Source organism: Mastomys coucha, unplaced genomic scaffold (assembly GCF_008632895.1).
Source record: "Mastomys coucha isolate ucsf_1 unplaced genomic scaffold, UCSF_Mcou_1 pScaffold21, whole genome shotgun sequence".
Taxonomy (NCBI): domain Eukaryota; kingdom Metazoa; phylum Chordata; class Mammalia; order Rodentia; family Muridae; genus Mastomys; species Mastomys coucha.
This window is the reverse complement of record NW_022196904.1, coordinates 63,614,174-63,638,675: the sequence shown is the minus strand read 5'-3', so window position 1 is coordinate 63,638,675 and position 24,502 is coordinate 63,614,174. Positions and strand designations below refer to the sequence as shown.

The 24,502-nt window shown below is 37.7% G+C and overlaps 1 protein-coding gene and 1 long non-coding RNA gene across 9 annotated transcripts in view; both read left to right on the top strand.

The window, feature by feature from the left end:
* The window catches only part of LOC116102397, a 14,964-nt gene extending 7,580 nt beyond the window's left edge, over window positions 1-7,384 (top strand). For both annotated transcript variants that reach the window (XR_004123146.1, XR_004123147.1), the window contains exons 4-5: window positions 1,528-1,583; window positions 6,908-7,384. This is a non-coding gene — a long non-coding RNA (uncharacterized LOC116102397). The remainder of the gene's footprint in view (window positions 1-1,527; window positions 1,584-6,907) is intronic.
* A 573-nt stretch (window positions 7,385-7,957) lies between these two features.
* Chd2 (chromodomain helicase DNA binding protein 2) overlaps window positions 7,958-24,502 on the top strand; it is a 118,360-nt gene continuing 101,815 nt past the window's right edge. Inside the window, exons 1-2 of one of the 7 annotated variants that reach the window (XM_031386987.1) lie at window positions 7,958-10,139; window positions 10,480-14,094. In XM_031386987.1, coding sequence (XP_031242847.1) covers window positions 13,994-14,094 — 101 coding nt within the window. In that variant the 5' untranslated portion in view covers window positions 7,958-10,139; window positions 10,480-13,993. Of the gene's footprint in view, window positions 10,140-10,479; window positions 14,095-18,960; window positions 19,481-24,502 lie in introns of those variants that run through there. The other 6 variants (XM_031386985.1, XM_031386988.1, XM_031386986.1 and 3 more) reach the window with 6 other exon arrangements.

Here is a 24,502-nt window from a genome sequence, read left to right as displayed (position 1 = left end):
CCTCGAACTCAGAAATCCACCTGCCTCTGCCTCCCAAGTGCTGGGATCAAAGGTGTGTGCCACCACCGTCCGGCCGCCATCAATTCTTAAGACGTTAGTTTGGTATCTTAAAGCTTTAAACTTTAAGTTTTCAACTTTTTTCTTTCTAAAAACCTTAAATTGTTAGTTTCATGCTAAGCTTTGAAAACTTTTCTTGTGCATGTTTGTAAACTTGTGTGAATGAATTCTCTTTTTTTTCCATGTGGGTTCCTTGGGAGTAAATTTGGTCTCAGGCTTGTCAGTAAGCACTTTTACCTAGTGAGCCATCTCTCTGTCTTTTTTGGTGGATGGATACATGGTCTCATATGTAACCCAAGCTGAGTTTGAACTCTCACACTCTCGAATACTGGGATGAAATTAATTTTCACAACAGTTTTCTTTGTTGTTTTAAATATAGGGCCTCACGTATGTTGAGTGTTATACCACTTAGCTTTATTGCCCTCCTCACCCTTTGTTTTTGTTTTTGTTGGTTTTCTTTTGGAGACAAGGTCTCTCTGCATAGCCTCGGCTGTCCTGGAATTCACTCTTTTACACCAGGCTAGACTCAAACTCAGAGATCTCTTGTGCACCACCACAGCCCACTCTTATTTTGTGACATTGTAATCATACAAAACCAAGGTAAAGGAAAAACTCATCCTTGTTTCAGATAGTACTTGAAATGGGAAGCATTTCTCATATTTAGTTTTGAGAAATTTAAGTCTGAAATTAGTGAAAATTCCTGATATATAAGTGTGTATTATTATTAGTGTTAGTGTTGGAAAGCGATGGCTCAGCATTTAAGATCCCATATATTGGAGGGACCTAATGTGGTTCTCAGTACTCATACTACTGTAACATTAGCTCCAGAATAGCCAGTGCCCTCTTCTGGATGTGTGTGTGCTTGCATGTGTGTGTACACGTGTGCACACACACACACACACATACACGGAAGTAGTAAAAAAATCTTAAAGAACTAGTGTTAGTCTAATAGATGAATACAACTGATAGTAATTGGAAGTGATGCCTAAGGTAATATTTTATTAAAAAAATTGATTATATATGGGATCATATTATTTTGCTGTTAGCATATGATAGATACTATGAGTATAGTAATAGGGAGGAAGAAGGATCCTACAAATGGGTAGCAAAGGTTTTTAGAAGGCTTAGAAATGTATTAGATAGGAGGCCAGTGTATGGATTAATGGTGTTCTGTTATCTTGTATTTTCTGTATTTTCACCATCCGATAGCCAGTCAAATTAAGGCAGGAGCTCAGTAATTACTTATTTGGAGTTCTTAGGGAATAATATCTAGGCTTGTAATTTTAGTAACTTGTTCTAGAGTTCAATTCTGACATTGGCAAAAATCTAAGGTCTTGTCACAGTTTTCCTGTCTTTTGATTGGAGTAATTTGTTCATAACCTATATTTCTTGGTCTGTTGATTTCTTAGAAGGCATTGAAGTTGTAATGTAAGTCATAGGAGTTAATAAAATCTATTCTGGTTTTTGCAGAAATGTGAATCCTCAAATGGAAGGAAAGGCCTATACCATAGACATCGAAGCATTTAGTAAGTCTTTAATCTACTTGTTGGGTTTATTTTCTAATTTTATGTGTAACTAGGAATTTTAAGTTACTGATTTGGAATTGTTAGTGCATAGCTCTATCAAACCTGTAAACAGTGTTAAGAGTAGATATTTTTACATAATTATTCATAATAATTAAATGATAAATAAATAAAAATAAATAAAAAAATGTTTATTTTAATTCTTAAGACAGAGTTTCAAACACTATACTTGGAGGTCTTGGAATTCTTTATGTAGATCAGGCTGGCTTTGAACTCAAAAGAGATTTGCCTGCCTCTGCCTCTTGAGAGCTTGGATTAAAGATAGTAGCACCATGTCCAGCCTAGACATGTAAAGTTTATTAATCACATGTTGTTGTTCTTCTGTTATATAAATATTAAAAGCTACTTACCCACCTATCCACCCAACCATTCATCCATCTGTTTGAAACAGGGTCTAACCATCTGCCCTTGGCCAACCAGGAACTCAATCATGTAGATTGGGCCAGCCTGGAATTCAGAGATCTACCTACCTGCCTCTGGTTCCTGATGCTGATATTAAAGGCATATGCCCACCACAAATGGGGTCAGAAAATAAAGACCAAAAAGTCCCATTTGGGCTTGTTTCCAACATCTTGGTTATTTACTTACTTACTTACTTAGGGAGCATTTACCTGTATTGTGTAGATACTGTTGTGCTTTCCCATTGCAGTTTCAGGTTTGAGAATACTTGTACTGAAATGGATACCTTAGAATATTCACTATCTGGTCTTCAAAGAAAACAGGCCATGGTCGTAGGGACTGTGCTTGCTACTTACTCTGAACTTAAACTTCAAGACTGAAAGCTTAGCCTTATTGACATAAAATTGCTCTTTGAAAGATACTATTACCACTACTGTGCAATAGTTTTTTTTTTTTTTTGTTAAATTCCAAAGTTGACAAGTAGTGGGAAAGAGTAAAATGGGAAAGTTATTATAAATCATTTTGAGTGAATTGCCAAGAGGATTTATTCATTGGCAACAAACTTAACATAATTGTCTATTTCATAGGAATAAAAATATTTGGGAATCCAAATTCTGCATGATTCCCCTTCCCTATTAACTGTGATTGCTATTTGAGACTGCAGTGGCTGGCTATTAATGTCCTACAAAACAAGGTTTGAGTTCTTCCTGAGGGAGAGTGAGGCAGGAGACCCAAAATTTGTCTAATGCAGGTGTCTAGTTTCCTGTGTGATTACACTTATAGTCTCCTGGCAGTTGGTAGCTACTCAGTAAATATTTGTTGGTTTGTTGTGTTAATGTAGCTTTTATTAAACATTATTAACTAGTGCTTTGAGTATAATGACAGGCAAAATAAAATTTATTATTAAAATATAAATATTAATATAAAATACTATAGCTGTGTTTGAAAGCTAAAATTTTGTCATAATACAAATTAGAAGTAATATATGAAAAAAATTAAAAGAGAAAGAAGTAATATATGTACTCCCCCCACTTGGTCTCTTTAAATTGGCTTGTAATTAGATTAGATTATAAACTCATAAAAAAGATTACTTTTGTTTTATCAATAATTGATCATATCCCTTCACTGATGATTAGCTCGTCCTTCTGTATTAATTTTACTGTTAGTTTTTATTCCTATATTATTTAAGATCCAAACTTGTTAATATATTCAGTTGAGCATTCAATCTATTTTAAGAATTAGACCAAATAGGGGTCAGGACTTTCTTCCATAAATGTATCAAAATTTCAAGACAAAGCAGGAACTAAGTCATAACTTTTAGATATATAGTTACATGACAGAAAGGATGATATTTTGTAATAAGTTAACATTTTATGTTAATCTTTAATTGTAAAACAGGCATTTAACTTCTGAAAAATACAATTTCACTACTAGTAGTAGCCTTTAACCCACTTATGTAAAAAAATTAGGAATCATGAATTTCTTTTTAACTTTCTTTGTTCCTTATATTTTTCTTTGCTATTAAAACTGGTAAAGATAAACTGAACATGGTGGCATATACCTGTAATACTACCTCTTGGGTGGACAGGAGTCAGGTGTTCAAGGTCGTCCTTAGTCTCAGACTGAGGCTATTCTTTATCTTAAAAACGTAGGGCTAGTTGAAGACGTAAAGAACTGTTTCATTAGGAGAGCCCTACTTACACTCCTGATGAGTTAGTGGCCTGCATTTTAGTTAATAATGTGTAACCTATTTGAAGATACTCATAATCAAATTTCTGTTCCTAAATTATGAATGTGTCTAGTGATTGGATTTCCAGAGATAACTGCTATTGACTAGCTTGGTGACATAAAAATTTAGATTTGAACAGAAAGTTGTTCTTAGAATAAACTTATATACTTAGAAGTACAAACTAGAAAATAACAAAATAGCATTCTAAGTTTGAATCTTACACAGGTGACACAGGCTCTTGGTCTGTCTGAGTAAGCATAGAATTCTAGACCAAGGGCACGCCTGTTCATTATGTCTGTATTAATTCACACATTAGAGATGTAGTTGATTATCTACATCCACACTTACTGAAACCTCCCCACCCCAATACAATACTAGAGGGAAGACTGTTCTTAAATAAATGACTCCATGATCCTGTGTTCTCAAAGATATTGTTGCTGTTGGAATAGAAAGTGTTCTCTTTAGTTTGAGGTTTGTTTTTTTTCTTTTTTAAAGATTTTTTTATTTTATGTGAGTACACCATAGCTACCTTCAGACACTCCAGAAGAGGGAGTCAGATCTCGATATGGGTGGTTGTGAGCCACCATGTGGTTTCTGGAATTAGAACTCAGGAGCTTTGGAAGAGCAATCAGTGCTCTTAACCATTGAGCCATCTCTTCAGCCCTAGTTTAGGATTCTTACATGCTATAATACAGTGATGTAGTGCAGTGATAGCCAGCCTTTGAAGTTTTCTTCTGTTATGTACCAACTCATTTAAATCTTCAGTAGTGTCACAAGAGGTAGTCATTAGGATCTTTGTTATTTTCCACTGAAGACTGGATTTTGTTAACATTTGCATGTTTCCAGTGCTGATGTTTGATTCCTTCTTTTCTTCAAGTAAAACTTTTACTTGTAAATATAATTTTTGTTGTACTTGAAACTTTATGAGTGTAAATGACCTCCCCGCCCCCCAAGATAGGGTTTCTCTGTATAGTCCTGGCTATCTCACTCTAGACCAGGCTAGCCTGAAACTCAGAAATCCATCTGCCTCCAAAGTTCGGGGATTAGAGGCATTGCCTGGTTTCTTAATAATTTTTAAAGATCTTTTTATTAGCTTTGATACTTATGAAATATATTTGCTTGTTAACATTCTTGCTTTTGGCTTTGGGTCTTAGGCTTTGCTTGAGTGCATTTTGATCATTGATTTATAATGTAAAAGTTGTTTGTTTTCTCTCAGTTTTAAATTCACATTACTTGATGACATGACTACTGTGGGAGTGCACATTTTGAGTAGTTTTCTAATGATCATGTCGTTAGTTTTTGTTATTTATGAGACTCTATCCTACTCTACCTTTAAACTCAGCACAATCCTCTAGCTTCAGCATTCTGGGATCTCATGTGGGGGCCACAATATCTGGCCTTTTTCATTTTTCTTTCCTTTTTTGTTGTTTTTGAGGTTAGTCCCACCTAGTCAAGGATGACCTTGAACGCTTGGTCCTTTATCTCCCAGATTTTTAGATTACAGGTACGTGTTGCCTCCATGCCCAGTTCTATGTGATGCTGGAGTTCAAGCCCCGAAATTTATGCACACTATGAGTGTACTCTTCCTTCTGAAATATACTATGCTTTTCCTTATTCCGCTTTTAAAAAATTTTGTTTTAGAAGTAAATTGTATAGCCATTACTTAATTTTAAGAAAAGAACAAGGCAAATGGTAGTTCATTGATACAGACATACAAGGAGTTATATTTCATTTTATAGAAGGATTTGAGAAATTTCCAAAATCTAATAGAGGAGAATATCTTGATGTATGGATTATTACTGATGCTGTGATACTCCTTACTCCTTTAAAGAATCATTTTTAATAGAGGGCACCACTGTCTTTGATCATCTAGTTTTTTAGGTATCATTTTATAATGTGTGTATTGAAAAACATACCTTAATTTTAGTTAGGAAGGCAGAAAATTAACCTAGAAGTAAACATATTCTCATTTTTTTATTCCTGAAGTCACTTACTGACTGTAGCTCTACAAGTTGAGTGGGAAAGTTGTAGAACATATATGGAAGACCAGAGATTAACGTGTCTTTGCTAGCTTAGGAGATAGATGGCTCAGCATTTAAGCTCTTGCTTGGGAATTTGTGTCCCCAAAAATGCAAGTAAATGCCTAGATTCCACCTGCCTGTAATTCCAGGTGGAGATGGATCCCAGAGGAAACTGGTTATCAGGAGAAGCCAAACTGATGAGCTCTGGGTATGACTGAGATGTCTTGCTTCAAAAATTAAGGTTAAGATGATTTTCATTCTCAGAAGCAGTATCATCCTCAGGTCTAAACATGTTCTTGTCCTCACGTACAGATGCACCTACCCACTACAAAAGCATGTACATACACACATGGACTCAACATAACATGAAAATTGTAAAAAAAAATGTTTTTCAAGTTTTGTGTGAGTATGATACTCTGGAGACAATTAGGAGTAAAATCACCTGGATTCTCATTTCTTCCTTCCTTCAGTCTGTTTAATAGATTAACTTTTCCAGAAGAGCATAATGATGTCTTTGCAGTGAAAGTAATATTTTAGTTGTTTATAACTTTAAAAGAGATAGCATTTTTGTGGCAAATTCCAAGTAAGCCATCTATTTTTTTTCATGTGGCTTTACATTCTCTCCACTCTCAGATATGAAGCTATAAAGGTACTTTTCAGCAAAATTAGTATCTATAAGGCTGTTAAAGTATGCCATGCAGTTATCTATTGCGTTTTTATTCATCTCTTAATATTATGTAATTAGTTTTCTTTGAAAGAGCTTGGATACTTTTTTGCATTGAAATTGTCCACATGTGGTTGTAATTTAGCCTCCCATTTTTGAATTTTAATCTTTGGTTTTACTTTTCATATATGCACTATGATAATCATGTTAGATTCTTAGGAATTTGACCCTTGACTGTTACTATTTTTAATGGATACAAATGTATCTGTGACAGGAGAACTTAAAATATGTGAATTCATTGATTCTGTCTTTGAGAGATCGTCACACTAGTGCTGTTTTATTAAAGACTTATGTATGGTAGAGAATTATCTTCAAAGTGGGTAGGATTTTCTGTTTGAAGAAATAAGATGACTGTTACTCCAACAGAATTTCTTTCTTCTAATTTTTTATGAAGCACCCAACTTCAAGAGTTTGAAATGGACTTTACCTCTGAGAAATCAAGATGGCAGCCCATTATGGGAACTGAGGAAAATGGATTAATGCAAGAATGCTGTGATATTACACAACCAACACAGGATTCTTTTAATGTGGATTCCATGAAATGAATGATTCTTACCCAACACAAATGGACAGTGGAATTTTCTTCTAAAGACTTATTACATATCATGTACATTTTTGACATCTGGAGAAGATTCTACAATTCTACAAATGGTAGTTTGTATTCCTGGAATTTCTTGCAGTTTGATCTGAGTGACTTTATGGAATGTTAACTTTAATAAAATCTCTAAAACTTAAAAATTTCTCAGTTTGGGCTTTTTATAAAATTTTTTCAGTGGACGTTTTGATTAAATGTTCATTTTACCTTGATAACATTTTGACCTTTATAGTTGCTTTTCATTAAAGTATACTGAATAAAGCTGGTAAAATGGAATGGTTTTGTTTGTTTGGGATTTATTTAGAAAACCTGGGTTATCCTGTGCTTAAGTGGAATGGTCCTTTGTTTAAAATAGATATATTCTCTCCCCCCTTCTCCCCTTTCTTCTTTTTTTTCTTTTGGATTTTCAGGACAGGGTTTCTCTGTGTAGCCCTGGCTGTCCTGGAATTCAAAGTGATCTGCCTGCCTCTGCCTCCTGAGTGCTGTGTATACCACCACACCCAGTTTGGTTGGTCTTTTATTATACAGTATAAATAACTTTAGCTTTGTTTGGGTCATTTCAAAAATAGTTTGCATTTTAGTCATTGAGTAATGGGGTCCTTGAATGTGTCATGAGATTATAATGAATATATAATAATATAAAGGTACTGGTTGCCTGTACAGTCCAAGACAGTCTCAGCGTCTTTCAATTTTTGTTGATGAAAGTGGTCCTTTGCCTGTGTTTTTGGTTTTCCGAGACAGGGTTTCTCTGTAGCCCTGGCTGTCCTGGAACTCACTCTGTAGACCAGGCTGGCCTCGAACTCAGAAATCCACCTGCCTCTGCCTCCCAGGTGCTGGGATTAAAGGCATGCGCCACCACCGCCCGGCTGCCTGTGCTTTTAAAGTATAAATTATTTTGCAATGAAATGCTGAATATTTGAGTTATACTAGTTTGTATTGTCTTAAATTAGAGGTGTATTTGTAGTCTTTGGCTATACATTAAAGGCCTTACTTAGTATGACAGTAGTGTAATTTACATTTGAAAAAATCCATGATTTTCTTGTTCTGTGCAGTTGGGAATTTAAATGAATCATAATCATACATACCATGCTTTAGATTGGTTACCCATGGTTGAAATCAAATATTTGTCTGGTTTTCATTTATTGCTACTTTGGTAATGAATATTATAAAGCGGTGATGGGAACTTTGTTGACCAAATGACAAATGATGTTTTTCTCAGAATAGAGAACAAAGAAGAAAATAATCTATTATTAGTGTAAAATACCTTAGAATACACACCTGTAATTAATACAGATGCCGTGTTCTTTGATGTGAGGTGGTTGGTCTTTGTAAATTGACAACTTGAGTTTTTGGATTTTGATTTTGATGTTAATATATTGGTAGAATTGAAACTTGATTATGAATTTTACATTTACTTAGATTTAACATAATTGTGTTTGGTTGTAAAACCAAAATGGATTACTTCATTGATTGAGTGACATGGTTTTGACAAATAGGGTTCAGTAAAGGAATGTTTTTGAGTTTTTTGGGCATGTCTATGTGGTTGGTTACTTGTCTGCATGGGAGAGAACACTTTTGTTGCATTTGTAATTTTGTTTTTAGAGACCTTGTGCGTCCATCTTGAGGGAGTTTATCTTTGACAGTTGATAATTGGCTGGGTTGATGTGGCCTGTTGTTGTAAGTGACTGGTTGTTGATGAAATGTGAGTGTACCTAGAATTTGATTTGAAACATTTGTGAAGGGTTCTTTTGGTTTTGAAGTTGAGGTTGAGTGTTTGACATAAAGGCGACCAAGGTTGTTGTAAATTCTTGAATTTGAAGTTATTAATTTTGCCCAAATATATAATGTTGGATGTGTGGCATTTCCAAAGCTCATGATTTACAAAGAAGTTTGTTTCTTCTGAGGGGGAAAATGGTTGTACTAACTTTTGCTTTACTGTAGTTGAACACTAGGGAGGCGCTCTTGAGTTGTAAAAAAAAATTACCCCTTCCACTTGAGGTGGAAAATTCCCCCTTAATCTTTAGATGTTTTTAGGCACCATAAAGAAGGCAAGAGTTGATTTAATTTATGGGCTTGAAATGTTGCTTCTATTTAAAAGCCATTTTACCCATGGTGGGGTGTTAATTTTTTTATAGATTAGTAATTAAACTGAGCTTTAGAGTCTCTAAAATTTATCTTTATTTCAAAATGGCTTGATAAAACTGCACTTCCTGTCCAGGGAGGAAGTTATTTTAGCTCAAGGACTGAAATATTTAGCAGATCTTTAGACAAAAGGAACAAATTACATTTCTCTCTGGCTTAAAAAGGGTGCTTGAGCCAGAGGGGGTTAAGAAGCCCTCCCCCTCCCCCTGATGGAGTGGTCTGGAGGGGCAGGGAGGTGTGGAGTTGGGGGTCTTCAGGCTCCCTTGGATGGAGGATCTAGTTCTTTTTTCTTTTTTTTTTTTTTTTGGTGGAGATGAAGGGGTGGGTCTATGGTACATCACCTGAGTTGTGGGGTAAATGTAGAGAGTGTCAATCAAAGGCAGAGCTCTCAGAGCTGGGAAGGAGGCTCTAGATGGCGGCTGTGCCTTAGAGAGAGCGCGCTTTGCTCCCTGCTTCGCTTCACTTTACGCAACTTTCCCTAACTTTCGGGCAGCCTCAGGGGGCCCCCGCAGCCCCCTGCCTCTCCTAGTGACTTACTGGGGTCGATCTGAACCTTTTTTTGGGAGAAAAGCTGCTTTTAGGAGCTTTCTTTTCGTGCCTTGTTGGAAGAAGCTGCCGTATTGAGAGCCCAGGTCGTTGTTTTTTCCAGCTTAGAAGCCATGGCGCACCTCCATTTTTGTGCGCTCTCCTAATGAGGTTTTTTTTCCCTTCCGGACCTGTTTTAGTATTAATTATTGCTTTATTTTTTGACAAGTCAACATATTTGAGGATTATTTTATTTACTTTTTGTTTTTTAACGGCGGATTTTGCGTTTTTCAAAATTATTTTGGATCGGATATTTTTCTACTACTAGATAGGACTCTTGCTTTGGACATACTACATGGATCAGGTAAGTTCATGATAATCAGTGATAATTTAAAAAAATTTATGTTAAAGTTGGCTTTATTTACTGTAAATATGAGAGATTCTTGGATGACGCAATAAGATACAGAGATTGTTATTTGTATCCAGTGTGTTACTTTTGAGAAACTTTCCTTATTGATAGTGATGCTTCTACTGTTCAGTTTATCCCCCACTTATTTTAAAACGGAAAAATAGAAATATTTTGTTTTTTTCGTGCTTATCGTTGTTGCATTACATGAATATCGCTAACATCGTCAGGACTTTGTTCCTGATAATAAAACCATCCATAGAAGCTGGGACCTTACCTTTCTTTCAACTTTTGACAGTAAATACCTGGGCACAGGACTTCAAAGCAAACACAGATTTCCCCCTCCCCCTTAATATTTAAGAATTAAAAGATGATGAGAAATAAGGACAAAAGCCAAGAGGAGGACAGTTCGCTACACAGCAATGCATCGAGGTATGAGCTATCAACTTTCTTTCTTTCTTTTTTTTTTTTTTTTTTGGGGAAACCTCAGCTTACACTTGTTTACTTTGACAGACATGGATTGCTGTCTGTATTTCAAGATTTTTCTAACTTGGGTTGGTTTTTAAAGCGTGACCTTGAGATTGCTCACATGCCACACCCTGATTTTTTGGTATCAATTTATGAAAGTTGAGTTGTGACTTAAGGCCTCATACAGCATTCAGAAGGTAAGGTACTTTTGTACGGAGGGGCCTTTCCTAGAAACTGTAGTTTTTCTGTCAGTAAATTTTCAGTTTTTAGGTTTTCATGCTGCAGAAAAATGACCTTGTCTGTTTAGCCATTGCTGCATTGCACCATTTTACATACAAGGCAAATTTTTTTCTTTGAAGAATCTGGGATATTCAAACTTGTAACCGAGGGCCATAGAGCAGCCTGGTAGTAGTAAATTATAGTAAATAGACATTTGAGAAAGTTATATGAATGAAAAAATACACATTTACAAACGGAATCACAAATAGGACCCTTTGACTGATGCCTTTCAGTTTATATTTTTGATTGTTTCTTTTGATACACGTGACAATTTAAATTTTTTATGACTTATCAAAACATTAATGAATAGTTCCTGATATCATTAAATCTGTAACCACGAAAATGTTGGAATGCTATTTAATACTTCATCTTTGTGTTTGTTACTATGACAATGTAATTGTAAATTTTATGCTTAAAATGTTACAAGGTTTATATTTGTGTGTATTAAGACAGTCCTTTCTGGTTGGTAATTGTATTTTATTTTATCCTTATGTTTTAGTTGGTGCTGCTTTAAATGTATTCATTTATTTTGACAGAGTCCTGGAATGCTTTCTCTTCTGAAGCTTTTTAATGTACTGTTTATTTAAATCATTTGTTTCTCATTCCTTGAAGTAGCTTATCAGTGACTGAAGTAATAAAGCATATAAGATATTTTTTGTTGTATGACTGTATCTTTATGTTAATTTAAAAATGGGAATGCATTTCTGGATGTGTTCTTAAGATTTGTCATGTCATAGTTTTAAAATCATGCAGCTAACAAGGATGTGATAGGTATATGATCCAATTTTGATTTCACTTTATAATTTTGCATAAAATTATTTTTCTAAATTAGCTTGTAAATTTGGAAGTGTGGACTATAGTTTATTACAAATTGAATTTACTCTTTACTAAAATATTTTGAGCCTTGCTTTTAAAAATACATTTCCAAGTTTTTTTGCAAATTGAGTAGTTACAATTTTGGATATCTTTTAAGTTGCTTGTGTAATTATTAGGTCATATATAGAACAGAAAGCTTCTAATGCAAAACTAATTTTCTAGAAAGTAATATTTTGAGGGTATAGGAAGTTTGAGATATATTTGACAGTTATGAAAGACCCCATATTAAAGTTGTTACTCCCTAGAGTGTTTGATTTGCATATTCTCACCAGGGTTTTGGCTTTCTTATGCAAGGTTTTGCGTTTCATTGATTAGACTGTTCTAACTCTAAGTGCTGTCTTTGAATAAACTTACTTTTATTTGGGTAATAACTTGGGCATTGATTATGATGGATTTGATTCCTTTTCTCAAAAATGGTTTTTAATGCTTTTGCCAAGTATACTTTTAATCATATACTCGATGAATGTCCAGAATAGTCTAGACTCCTTGAAGATGAAGTTACTTTTAAATCACTGTTACCCTTAAGTTACATATGTTATTAATGCCTGTTCACAGTTATGACATCACTTCCTTTAAAGATTGTAAAGTTTACAGAATATGTTATTTTGTGTGATATTTCTCCGGAGTTGGAATTTATGTTGCCCTTGTGTAGCTATCTGTTACTGTGTCATCCAGTAGGTTGACACTGGAAAGAAGTGTTCAGGGACCACAACTAAAACCACCAACTTTGCAGCCTGATTCTGCAGGGGATGAAAGGAATTGTTTTCAGATCAAGTAAATTTTGTAACCAGAATCGCTTGAGATACTGGGATGAGCAAAAGTTTAAAGTCAACTTGTTTTCCTGTTTCTGAAACAAGCACTATACTTTTTAAAAATAATGATTATGTATTTTTTTGAAGTTAATGTTGAAGTCTAATGTGCTTTGTATATCACGATTTTTGGTGATTACATTTTTACTGTTTAGAATGTAATTGTAAACATTTCACATTTGTAAATTTCAAAATACAGTAGTCTTAGTGATGGACACATAAAAGTATGCCAAACACTTACCTAAGTTATATCCAGGAACGGAGACTAGGGGGAAGGGAATGCACACTTAAGAAGGGATTGTTACATGTTCAGGACATGGCATTTCCAAACTGAAAATTAAATGTTTATATAAAAATTGTCTGCCTTTGAGCCATATTTTGGTATCTAGAGGTGTGGTTAAATCTTACGGCTTTTCTCTAGAACGCTTTCGTTCTTGTAAGGCAGCAATGGTTAAAAAGGCATATGCAGTGTTTGTGTACTGGGAACAGGCAGTTTTAAGTGGCAGCCATTTTATGACGCTGATAATACTTTTAAAAAACGAATTTTTAAAAAGGCTGAAAACAAATGAAACCTAATATCAGAAGATCCCTTTCCCCACGTTCCCATTAGTACTCTGATGATGAAATAAGGGGCAACTCGGTAGTTGGCGCAGGCAGCAGTTCTCGGAGGTCCTGGCATCTTGGTGCAGGTCCAGCTCAGTCACAAAATGGCTGTTCCTTTGTGCCGCAGCGCTGACAGACATACTGCATTGCACTGTGTACTCGCCAAACAGCAGGAAGTTGCTGTGCGGAGTTCAAAGGCCGGCCGGCGCTGGCGGCGGGTGCTGATTGGCTGTGTGAGCGCCTGGTAACAGCAGGGTCAACGGCAGCGCCGTCGGGCTGGTCCCGCCCCCTGACGTCAGACGGAGTGGGCGGGAGAACGCGGTGACGCGCGGCCTCGTGCGTCGGTCTGCTACTTCCTCTGGGCTCGGCTAGTGCCGGGGGCGGGGCTGAGGAAGGGAATTTCGGTCGGGACTTTCCGGTGGGCGGCTTCTTTCCGGACCGATTTTGGTCCTTGCAGTCCTTAGGCCTGGCCTGTAGTGGTCCACACCACACCCTTCAGTGTGTTCCCAAGCCCGTTCTTGGAATGTTTATCCTCTTTTGAAGAAAAGACACAGTAATCGTAAATCTCCAAGTAGTAGTACGCTAGGTTTTTTACTTACGGTTTTCGCTTTTTTTTTTTTTTTTTTTAATGTTCCGGTGCGTTTTCTCCCGTTTAGTCCCTTTTTCTGTGTAAGATTAGTGAGTTTCATTTTGTTCCCATTGGTTGATAGCAGTTCAGTGTGAGTGTAATGTTTTTAGTTCAAAGACCTTAACGGGTGTTTAAGCTCTGTGTCATACATGGCTCATAAAGCAAGGGAAGAACATTTGAGCTTGTCCCCGTGCATTTTTACTTGGTATCAAACATTTTCTCAATTGACATTTGAGGAAGAAAAACTCAGGTCAGTATCTGTTTAGTGGTTTGTAAGAATCGCAGTGGGGTAGTTAAAGAAATGGCCTAGGAACGTTTATTTATAACTACAAGTGTCAGTGCATTAGGTAATACATTATTACTGTTTAGTGTCAGCAAACTGTATTAAAGTGTTACTGGCACTGGCTAAGACTCCACCTTGGCTGGTAGCAGAATTACTTGTTAAGGTCTTGAAATGCCTTGGCTGTAGTCTCCCTTTAGTTCATTTCTGGTAAACAGACTTCTGTGTGGCTGCTCATTAGGGCGTCCCTTGTAAGAATTTATTTTTAAAAATAGTCTACCAACTGTGGCTCCAAATTAAATAATAATGAATTTGCCCTTGAAGAAAAAGCAGTGTTAGTACATTTCTTTGTTTACTTAAATATTCTTTATTCCAGTATAGTTTAGGAATATTAAAGTATTCCTTAGGAGACATTAGCAATTCAGTAGACTAAGTATGGGCAGCTGAGTGTGGTGGCTTATACTTTTCATTCAGCGTGGGCCAGTAAGTGACAGAGGGAGGCAAGCCTGTGAGTTCAAGGCCAGTCTGGTCTGCAAACAGCTCCAGGACAACCAGAGCTAAACAGGAGATGGTCTTAAAAAAGAAAAAGGAAAGTGGTATGGGCTTCAGTGCTCCTAGAAATGTTTTTATGGGTGTTTGTAAAAGGAACAAATCCCCTGTAATGGGTTTTATAGATTTTCCTTAATCTTGGTTGTTTAGGTAGAATTCTTAGTAAATTATGGGATTTTAAGATTGTTACACAAAAGAATTACACAGGAAAATTACTCATGTTTATTATGCACAAAATGCTTAACATCCTTACAGATTGTGTTTTGTAAAGTGGTTTTGTATTTACTGGTTTCCAGCATTTTAAAGGGTTCACTAAATAAAAGCAACAAAAAGTAAAGTATCTTGACACTAGAAGGAAGGCAGTGATTCCATCTTCCATTTTTGTGTATTAGGATTACATTATATTAGTATTAGGGTTTAGTGTTTGCTTGTAGCCAACCTTGCATTGTGTTTATGAGGGAATAAACAGTTTTATGGAAGATATTTTCAGCCTAGATGCAGCAATGTACAAGTTTGCATATTATCATCACTGTCTGGTGATTTAGGAATGGATTCCAAGTGGAACCAGTGAACATATCAAAATATTACTTTAGGTCTGCTCTTTGAGCCTTTTCCGTTACACCCTGTGTAAATAGGTCAGGACATGCCAAGAAACGTGTATGTGTGTGTGGTTTCACTATTTAATAACATTTGGACTTTGGTGGGCTTTGGTGACACTTAACTTTAGTTCCAGGTCTCAGGAGGCAAAGGCAGGTGGATCTCTGAGTTTGAGGCCAGCCTGGTCTACAGAGGGAGTTCCAGGTCAGAGAAAAACCCTGTTTTGAAAAACCAAAACAAACAAAATAATCCTCCGAAAACAAAACAAAATCCTTGTACTTTGTAATCTTTTTTGGGGTTCTATTATGATTAGTGCCTTTTGTAGATTAAGTCAGTGGGGGTTGGGAGATGTGGCTTACTTGGTAGTATGTAGAAAGCCCTGGGTGAACTGGATGTGATATACCTGAAATCTTATTTGGGGTGTGGATCCTGGAGAATAAGTTCAAGGTCATCCTACTCTTTGTAGAGTTTCAGACTAGCCCTGGGTACCTGAGATTAGGGTTCTAAAATAAGATGAAGAGGTGGAGTTAATGGAGTTCTGCAGACAATATTTGGTATGTTTGCAAGGTAATTGAGGAATAAATGTATAATTTTATTTTAACTGTGCATACTTTACTGTGGTGTTCAGCCTAGCTGTCTAAATTTGCACCATATAGTTACTAAGATCACCTGAGAGGTCCACACCCACACTAGTGAACTTGTCCCTAACAATAAAATTGTGAGGCTGCTAGGCTGCTAGTAAGGGTCAGGCCCCCCCACCCCCCCAGTTTTGAACAGTTACTACTGATGATCCTTAGTGCTTGGTTTAGCTTTGTCTGACTACTTAGAACTCTTGAGTTCTAAAGCTTTCCTGGGGAGTGTTTCTTTAAGAAAGAAACTGTGGCCGGGCGGTGGCAGCCCACACCTTTAAATCCCAGCTCTTGGGAGGCAGAGGCAGGTGGATTTCTGAGTTCGAGGCCATCCTGGTGTACAGAGTGAGTTTCAGGACAGCCAGGGATACACAGAGAAACCCTGTCTCGAGAAAAAAAGAAAAAAAAAACTGTTTAAACACCCACCCTTTACCCAAGATTGTAGTTACTTTTGCCTACCAATAAAAACCCGGTCAAACTTGCTTATCTTAGGAGTTTCTTCTGCATACCAATAGAAACAACTAGTAGCTTGCTTATCTTAAGAGATTGTCTTGTTGCTGAGTAATACCTCATCTATTCCAACATGATCAGGCAGTCTCTCCAAAGTTGCCAACTATTACTTGTTTTGGAACTTCTAAGAGATTACTAAGAAAAAACCAGACTAAAACTAATTTGAAGCAATCATCAAATGCCCTTTCCTTTTTAAATCAGCAGTATAGCACAGTGGTTACTTTGTTTATATTTGTGCTGTGACCTCTCATCCCTAATCAATTTGTGCCTTAGTTGATTAGGTGACACTGGGCCAGAGACTATGCTAGAAACATTTGAGCTCAAATTAGGACAATGAGAGTCAGGCCTTTCTGAAATAAATAACAAGCATAGATGGAAGCTGCCATTTATGTTGTTTTCTGAAACAGTTTGAGTACTTCATTTATGGGCTTGCTTATGGATGGATCACCTTGTTTAGATGTTTCAGATGTCTTCCTGGCTAGCTATCATGTTTTTTAAAAGGTTGTGGATTCTCTTGTAGTTTGGGGAAAGTTGGTTCTACTATTGTTTTGTTTTTAAAAATTTATTTTTTTATGTGTATTAGTGTTTGGCTGTAGAATGTATTTATGTGTACTATGTGAGTGTGCTTGGTGCCCTGAGAGGCCAGGAGAGTCCCCTGGGACTGGAGTTATTGGAAATTATGCGGTGCCATGTGAGGGCTAGGAACCACATACCTGCATCCTCACCAAGTGTAGCAAGTGCTCTAATAGGCTCAGCCATCTTTCTGTTCTCACCCCTTTAAGGGGCTGGGTAAAAGTTAGGCTTGATTTCATGGTTTCATTCTCAGGCACGTTCTTGCTAGTCAGGAGCTGTGTATGTAGTGGATATCAATTCAGCTTTTACTAAAAGTCTCCAATTTACATTATTTGGGGGTATGAGTATAGAACTTGTTAATTATCACTGGGTTGTGAAGATTAAGTATTAGAATTCCTCTAGAGTTCCTTAGGAAAGAACCTTGCACACTGAAAGCACCCAGTGAATGTAGGCTACTAGTAATATTGTTTTATTATATTACTCCCCCTCAACCCTTTCCCTGCAGTTGTAAGTGCCTTCTGATGAGACTGGTTCTGCTTAAGTGTCCTCCCTGGTGGTTGCTGGGTTATCAAAAGTCCTTTTTAGACAAGTTAGGAGAGAGATTTTCAAGAATGACCTTAGGAGACAAGTCCTCCTTTAAAATCTTGTGTGCATTTTGTATTATAAAGTCAGTTTTATTTTTTTCTTCCTCAGAAGAGCTAGCCCCTTTGGGAGCCTGATTATTCTTCCTGTTGTGTGAGTCACAGCCCTGCCCTTTGGCAGTACAGCTGAGTTCCCTTCCCCTCGGGTAATTACCACCTGTCTTACTTAACTGTCCTATTTGCTCTTCAGACCGTCCTAGGAAAGCTGACTAGTGAGCTTTTCTAGTAGCGGTTAGCTGCAGCCCGTCTAGTTGGCTGGAGTTAGCGTGCCCTAGTACTATACCCTGATTTGCCTGCCCATGTCTTCTGTGCACTGTATTCCTTTGGAACTATAGTGCCAAGACTTGTGTGATATATATATATATTTTTCACTTCAGTTTATTTGTCTCAGACAGTGAAGGTCTTTTAAAATATTCAAGTCTAACCCTACCTTTCAGACTTAATTTGTAAAAAGTTCTCCATGTGCTTCCGATTTACCAGTGTTTTCCTGTTTGTAGGGTCTCCATGTGTTCCAGGTCTTCAGATGGAACATGTTCTTATTTTCTTTAGTAACAACCGCTGGCCTGTCACATCCTCTTTGTTGATACTTTCAGGCCAGTGTTTTTAGTTTGCTGGTCAGGAAATAAGAGATGGGTGGAATTCTGAGAAAAGAAGTTAGCGGTTTAGTGGAGAGGAAATCTTTCTGTGCGGAGCATTCTCCAGCTTCAGGCATTTGTGTCAAATGTGAAGTGAGGACCTTTGCTAAAGAGGCGGGGTTCCTCCTATGGCCCAATTTGCTGTACGTTCTGGTGGTCTCTTTCGTAGTATATTTCATACTCACACTCTTCAGATGGATCCAGGATTTTGTTTGGGCATTAATCTCTAAATTCACTTAGTACCTTCTCAAAATCTTTATGGTTTTTTGAGACAGGGTTTCTCTGTGTAGCCCTTGGCTTTCCTGGAACTCACTCTGTAGACCAGGCTGACCTGATTAATCAGAAATCTGCCTGCCTCTGCCTCCCTAGTGCTGGGATTAAAGGCGTGCTCCACCACTGCCTGGCACCTTCTCCAAATCTTAAAAAGAACTACTTAATTTCGATACATTTATATTTCAGTCTGGCTTCACCTTCACCCTGTAGCTTATAGAGGTAATTATTTTACCAGATTATTCAGGAGTGGAGTATAAATTGTAACTGGCATCAACATTTTTTTTTTTAGATTTATTTATTATATGTAAGTACACTGTAGCTATCTTCAGACTCACCAGAGGAGAGCGTCAGATCTCATTACAGATGGTTGTGAGCCACCATGTGGTTGCTGGGATTTGAACTCAGGACCTTTGGAAGAGCAGCCAGTGCTCTTAACCACTGAGCCATCTCTCCAGCCTTGGCATCAACATTTTAAAAATGATTAAGAAAAATCCTTAGGGAATCTCATTCATGTAGTCTGTCTTTTTGAAACAGTCTTATTTTATATTTATAGCTCTGGTTGGCTTATAGTTTACTTTGTAGGCCAGACTGGCTTTTGAACTTGGTTGGCCTCTGGTGCTGTGGTTAAGAAAGGCGAGTGCCACCAACCCGTGCTGTTTTTTTTTTTTTTTGGAGACATGGTCTCTCTGTAGCGTTGGCTGTCCTAGAATGCTGTATAGACGCAGGCTATCCTCAACTGAGGTCCACCTGTCTCTGCTCCAGAGTCCTGGGGCTAAAGACACATACCTCCCAAGCCACGAGTGGCCCTGTGTTTGTAATCTTTGTATTTTGATAGGTATCAAGTCTGTAGATGAAATGGTTGTGAGAGACTCTTTAAAGGAAATGAGAAGGCTCGGTAAGAGCTGCCATTCATTGTGCCTGCTGTGAACCCAGCCTTGTTCCTGAAGAGGTATGATTATCATCTCTGTTTTATAAATGAGAAAATTGAAGTATAATGTAGTCATTAGTGGAATTCTGACTCAGGTTTTTGGTAGCTGGTTCTTGGATGGCTGTTGATTCAGAAAAAGCTGTAGAAGAAATTAGGTAGGGTCATCTTCTGCTCCTAAAGTTTTTATATTTTTGTCTCCCTGCTTCCTTTTTCTTTCCTTCCGTCTGTTCTGTATTCTTCTGTTTTGTATGTAGTTCATGTACATACTGAGGCCAGATGAAGTGGGATGACCTCTGTCACTGTCTGTCCTATTCCTTCCAGACAGGTTCTCACTGAATCTGCAGCTAGGCTGGCAGGCTCCACTGAGCCTTTTCTCTATTTCTCTCAGCACTGTATTTTTAGACCACACCTGCCTTTATTTTATTTTACTTTTAAAGACAGTCTTTAATATGTAGTTCTAGCTACCTGTAGAACTGTGAAGACCAAATTGGCTTTGAACTTACAGAGATCTGCCTGTCTCTGCTTCTTGAGTTACAGGATTGAAGGCATGCATGCTAGCTAACTATTTTTAATTTAAAGATTTACTATATTTGCATTTTGTGTATGACTGTTTCTTGTATGCACCTCATGTGCTTAGTGCCTTTGTAGACCAGAAAAGGGTGTTAGATCCCCATGGAGCTGGAGTTCTAGACAGTTGTGAGCTGCCATGAGGTTGTTGGGGATTGAATCTGGAAGAGCAGTAAGTACTGTAACACTGGGCATCGCTAGCCCCTCAGTTGGCTTTTTATGAAGAGTCCAGGGATTTGAATTTCAGGTCCTGATGTTTATTTGTGTGGCAAGTGCTGTTATTGCCAAATCTCCTCCCCAGCCCACCTTTTACATTTTATCTACTCTTTTGAGATGAGGTCTCTACATAGCCCTAGCTGTCTTGGTCCTCACTTCTTAGATCAGGCTGGCCTCCTGGGGTGTGGGGTTAAAGGCTATACCACTCACAGCACCTTTTTTCATTGTAAAGAAATAAAAAACTCAAGAGAGCACTGTGTATTGTGGATGTGATTTTCAAAAGGCCATTATTTTACATCAAAACCTCTAGTGAAAGTGTGGCCATTGAAGTGGTTTCCTTGGCTGTAGTTAAAACGGATAGGTGTAGGTGGATATGTGACCATTGAAGTGGTTTCCTTTGGGGCCGCTGCGTCCTGGAAGTGTTAGGTGGATGTGGAGGTTTTGGAAACTTTAGAACTTGCACTTTTTGTTGTATGGCTTTACTGAACATGTGCACTTTGGGCTAGTCTAAATTGTGCTTGTGGTCCCTCCTCTGTATCCTGAGTTTAATTTTTGTGCACATTTTGTTTTGAGAATTACCTGGATAATGAAAACAAGCATGGTCTTTTTTTTTTTCAAAGATTTATTTTATTTTATTTTATGTACGTCAGTACACTGTAGCAATATATAGATGGTTGTGAGCCTTCATATGGTTGTTGGGAATTGAATTTTAGGACCTCTGCTCCTTCTGGTTGGCCCCACTTGTTCTGTTCAACTCCGTTTGTTCAGTCCCTGCTCGCTCTGGCCCAAAGATTTATTTATTATTATTATTTTTTAATTTTTATTTATTTATTTTTTTGTTTTTCGAGACAGGGTTTCTCTGTATAGCCCTGGCTGTCCTGGAACTCATTCTGTGGACCAGGCTGCCCTCAAACTCAGAAATCCACCTGCCTCTGCCTCCCAAGTGCTGGGATTAAAGGTGTGCGCCACCACTGCCCGGCAGATTTATTTATTATTATACATAAGTACACTGTAGCTGTCTTTACACGCACCGGAAGAAGGCATCAGATCTCATTATGGGTGGTTGTGAGCTACCATGTGGTTGCTGGGATTTGAACTCAGGACCTTCAGAAGAACAGTCAGTGCTCTTACCTGCTAAGCTATTTCACCAGCCCCAACAAGCATGGTCTTAATGATTAGAGTGTCCCCTGTTCAGATTCAGATGCATGCTGCTTGACATCCACACAGGGAGTATGTGGATGTTGAGGGGAAAGTTGGGACTTATGGCCCAAAGTTCTATACACTTTTTAACAAAAGTTTGATTTTTGAGTTTAACTTTGTTTCTCTCTCTCTCTCTCTCTCTCTCTCTCTCTCTCTCTCTCTCTCTCTCTCTCTCTCTTTCTCTGTTTATGTAGAATTAATTCTAAAAGTATCCTTGCTAGGAATTAGGCACCTGTGTTGTTTATTAGTCATATCCCCAGGTCTCTTGCTTGGAATTGCTAAAATGGAGTAATTTAGGGATTGTACTCAGGAGTCTGTATGTGTAACAGTCCTTGGTTTCTGAGTTTTGGCAACAGAATAGGGTTGTGTGACAGGTGTATAGAGAGCTATCAACAGTTTGGATCTCTGCTCTTTTTCTCTCTTTTTGGAGATGATTTCACCCAGGCTGGATTGTAATTTGAGACAGTTCAGCCTTGGCCTCCTGCGTGTTGATTTTGGTGTGTGAGCCACCACCATCTGCCATTTTGCTTATTTTTTGCTTATTTTTGGGTAAGAACTTGTGAGTTTTTGTTTTTGTTTTTTTGTTTTTGTTTTTTTAAAATCTTTCATGAAGCAGGGTTAGGACAATGACAGCTTTTTACCCTTGGTGTTTTGTAGCTCCTCACCATCATTTAATCTTATGTGGAAATATATTTGGTTATTAGGTGCTCCCCTCAATAATCCAGCTCCAGCTCTGTCAAAGGTGTCCCTAGATAGAAAGCATGTATGACTAAAAATGTGGAGTTTATGCGACAGTGCATGTTGGCGAGTCTAAACTGAGATCCCTCACCTTGTTCGTTTTTTTAGCCAGCTCCAAGGACTCTTGAGGACATGGAATACACTAAACATTTATTATTGGGATTGGTAACTGCGGCTTTTAATCTCCTTTGATCTTATAAAAGTCTTTAAAAGTTATAGTCTACAAGTTAGCTAGTAAGAAAATAGACTTGAGGTTTAAAAGGCCATCTATTCTTGGTATTCAAAATGTAAATATCCCCTTTGATGGGTGGTTAGAACCTTGTTTATGATTTCAGGGAGGTTTCCTTGTAGCTTCTCTTCAGCTTGGTGTGGCTAGTCTTGTTTTTACCTGAGTGGAAAGCTTTATTTTTGCCTTTAGTATATAACTGTTGCCAGATCCTGATTATGCATATTATTCTCCATGTAGATGATTTCTAGCTTCTTTGATGTAATTCACACCCACATTTGCCAGGCTAATAGAGTGAGTAGTACAAGGTAAGCCATCTAAGTTGATGAAATATCAGCTGGTTATTGGGGAGCAGAAGTAGCATGAGAAAGCTTAAGGTGACTTCTGCTTGGTCCCAGATGAGAGTTTCAGAAACACTAGATAAATGCTGGGTATCTTCCCTGCCGCAGCCTCCAGAGTATATATGGTTATAGGCCTGTACCACCAGCTCTGTTACTCTCACCCACACTGAGATTGGACTTAGAGGGGCCTTATGAGTGATCGGAAAGCTCTCTGCTGCTCTAAACTGCAGATCATTAGCTGCCTTAATTTGAGAAATATGGTTGGGATTTAGCTGTGTTATTCCATGAAATTGTAAGTACCTTTTTGTATATTTTCCTTTAAAGTGAAAGTGAATTTTCCTATAAAGAAGTGGCAGTTTTAACAGAAACTTGAAGATCTAATTGGGTCTTATTAGTGATTGAGGAATGGGCAGCATTTCATCTGTGAATAGAAAGGCATGGAGGAACAGAGTTCTCAAGCAGTCAGTTAGAACCGGGAAACAAGGAGCAGGCAGTTCCCATTACTAGACAGACAACTTGATGGTCCCCTTGCCCTGGGGGTAAGGTAAATAATTTAGAAGTTTATCCTGAGTGATTCCATTTTGATTTTTTGTTGACTGGTATTTTTAGCCCACTCCAAATCAGACTAAGAGTCACTCTTAGTAGATTAATACTGAGATTGATGACAGTGGAAGAGGGAGTAGAGACACACTCAGTTCCTGTTGCCAGCACTACCTAGAGAAATTCTTTTTAGTTGAAGCAAGACTCATGACTTCACTACAGGAAAGAATTTTATCTCAGGTTGATTCAGAGTGTGTGTGTGTGTGTGTGTGTGTGTGTGTGTGTGTATACACAATATATAGCTGTACATAAATATCAAATATGTTACATAATAATATATAACAACATATAATAGTACTATAATATTTTAAAAAGTTGATATTACATATAATATATAGTAATATATAACACAACAGATTTGTTATATTGGCACAGTATACTTATTTTTATTTTATTTGTTTAGTTTTTTGTATTTTGCGACAGGGTTTCTCTGCATAGGTAGCTCTGGCTGTCCTAGAACTACTCATAGTGATCAGCCTCCTTCCACCTCCCAAGTGCTGGGGGTGGGCACTCGGGGAAGTTGTGAGCTTGGGTTCATCAGAGGAGTTGAGATTAAGGTCTTTTTAGCCATAAGTAAGTACTGCTTTTGATGGCTACTGAAGTTATATCTTGAAGGGTTGCTAAAGGAACCCTTTAAGAATATCCTTCAACAGTGTCATGCATGGTCTTAGTTGTTGTCATCCTCTGTTGGCCTTCCATCTCCCCCTTCCTCTTCTGTTGAAACCCTCTTCTGAGGAACCTTTTCTTTTTGGAGAAGTAGATGGTGGGGTGGTTTCTGATTTGTGTTAAGTATGATGACATCTGATAAAGTAGAAGTATTGGGCACTGACTTTCAGGGGAAGTTAACATGTGCACTAAACAGCCTGCCATTTGTGGTGTGCAGGGGCAGGAAGATCTGTGAGTTCAGGGCCAGCCTGGTCTTTTTAAAGAGTTCTAGCTAGCCTGCCAGGGCTATGTAGAGAAAGAAACCCTGTCTTAAAATCAGGGTGTGTGTTGGGGGTTTGAAGGGCTTGAGTTAGTCTTGTTCTAAGAGAAAATGTCTGAATGCACTGAAGTCATACTTACAGCTCTTTAAGGCAAATCGGCTGTCACTGTGGTAGCTGGGTTGGAATTATTTATTCTCAGTGATGAGAGTCTTTGACTACATTCCTCCTT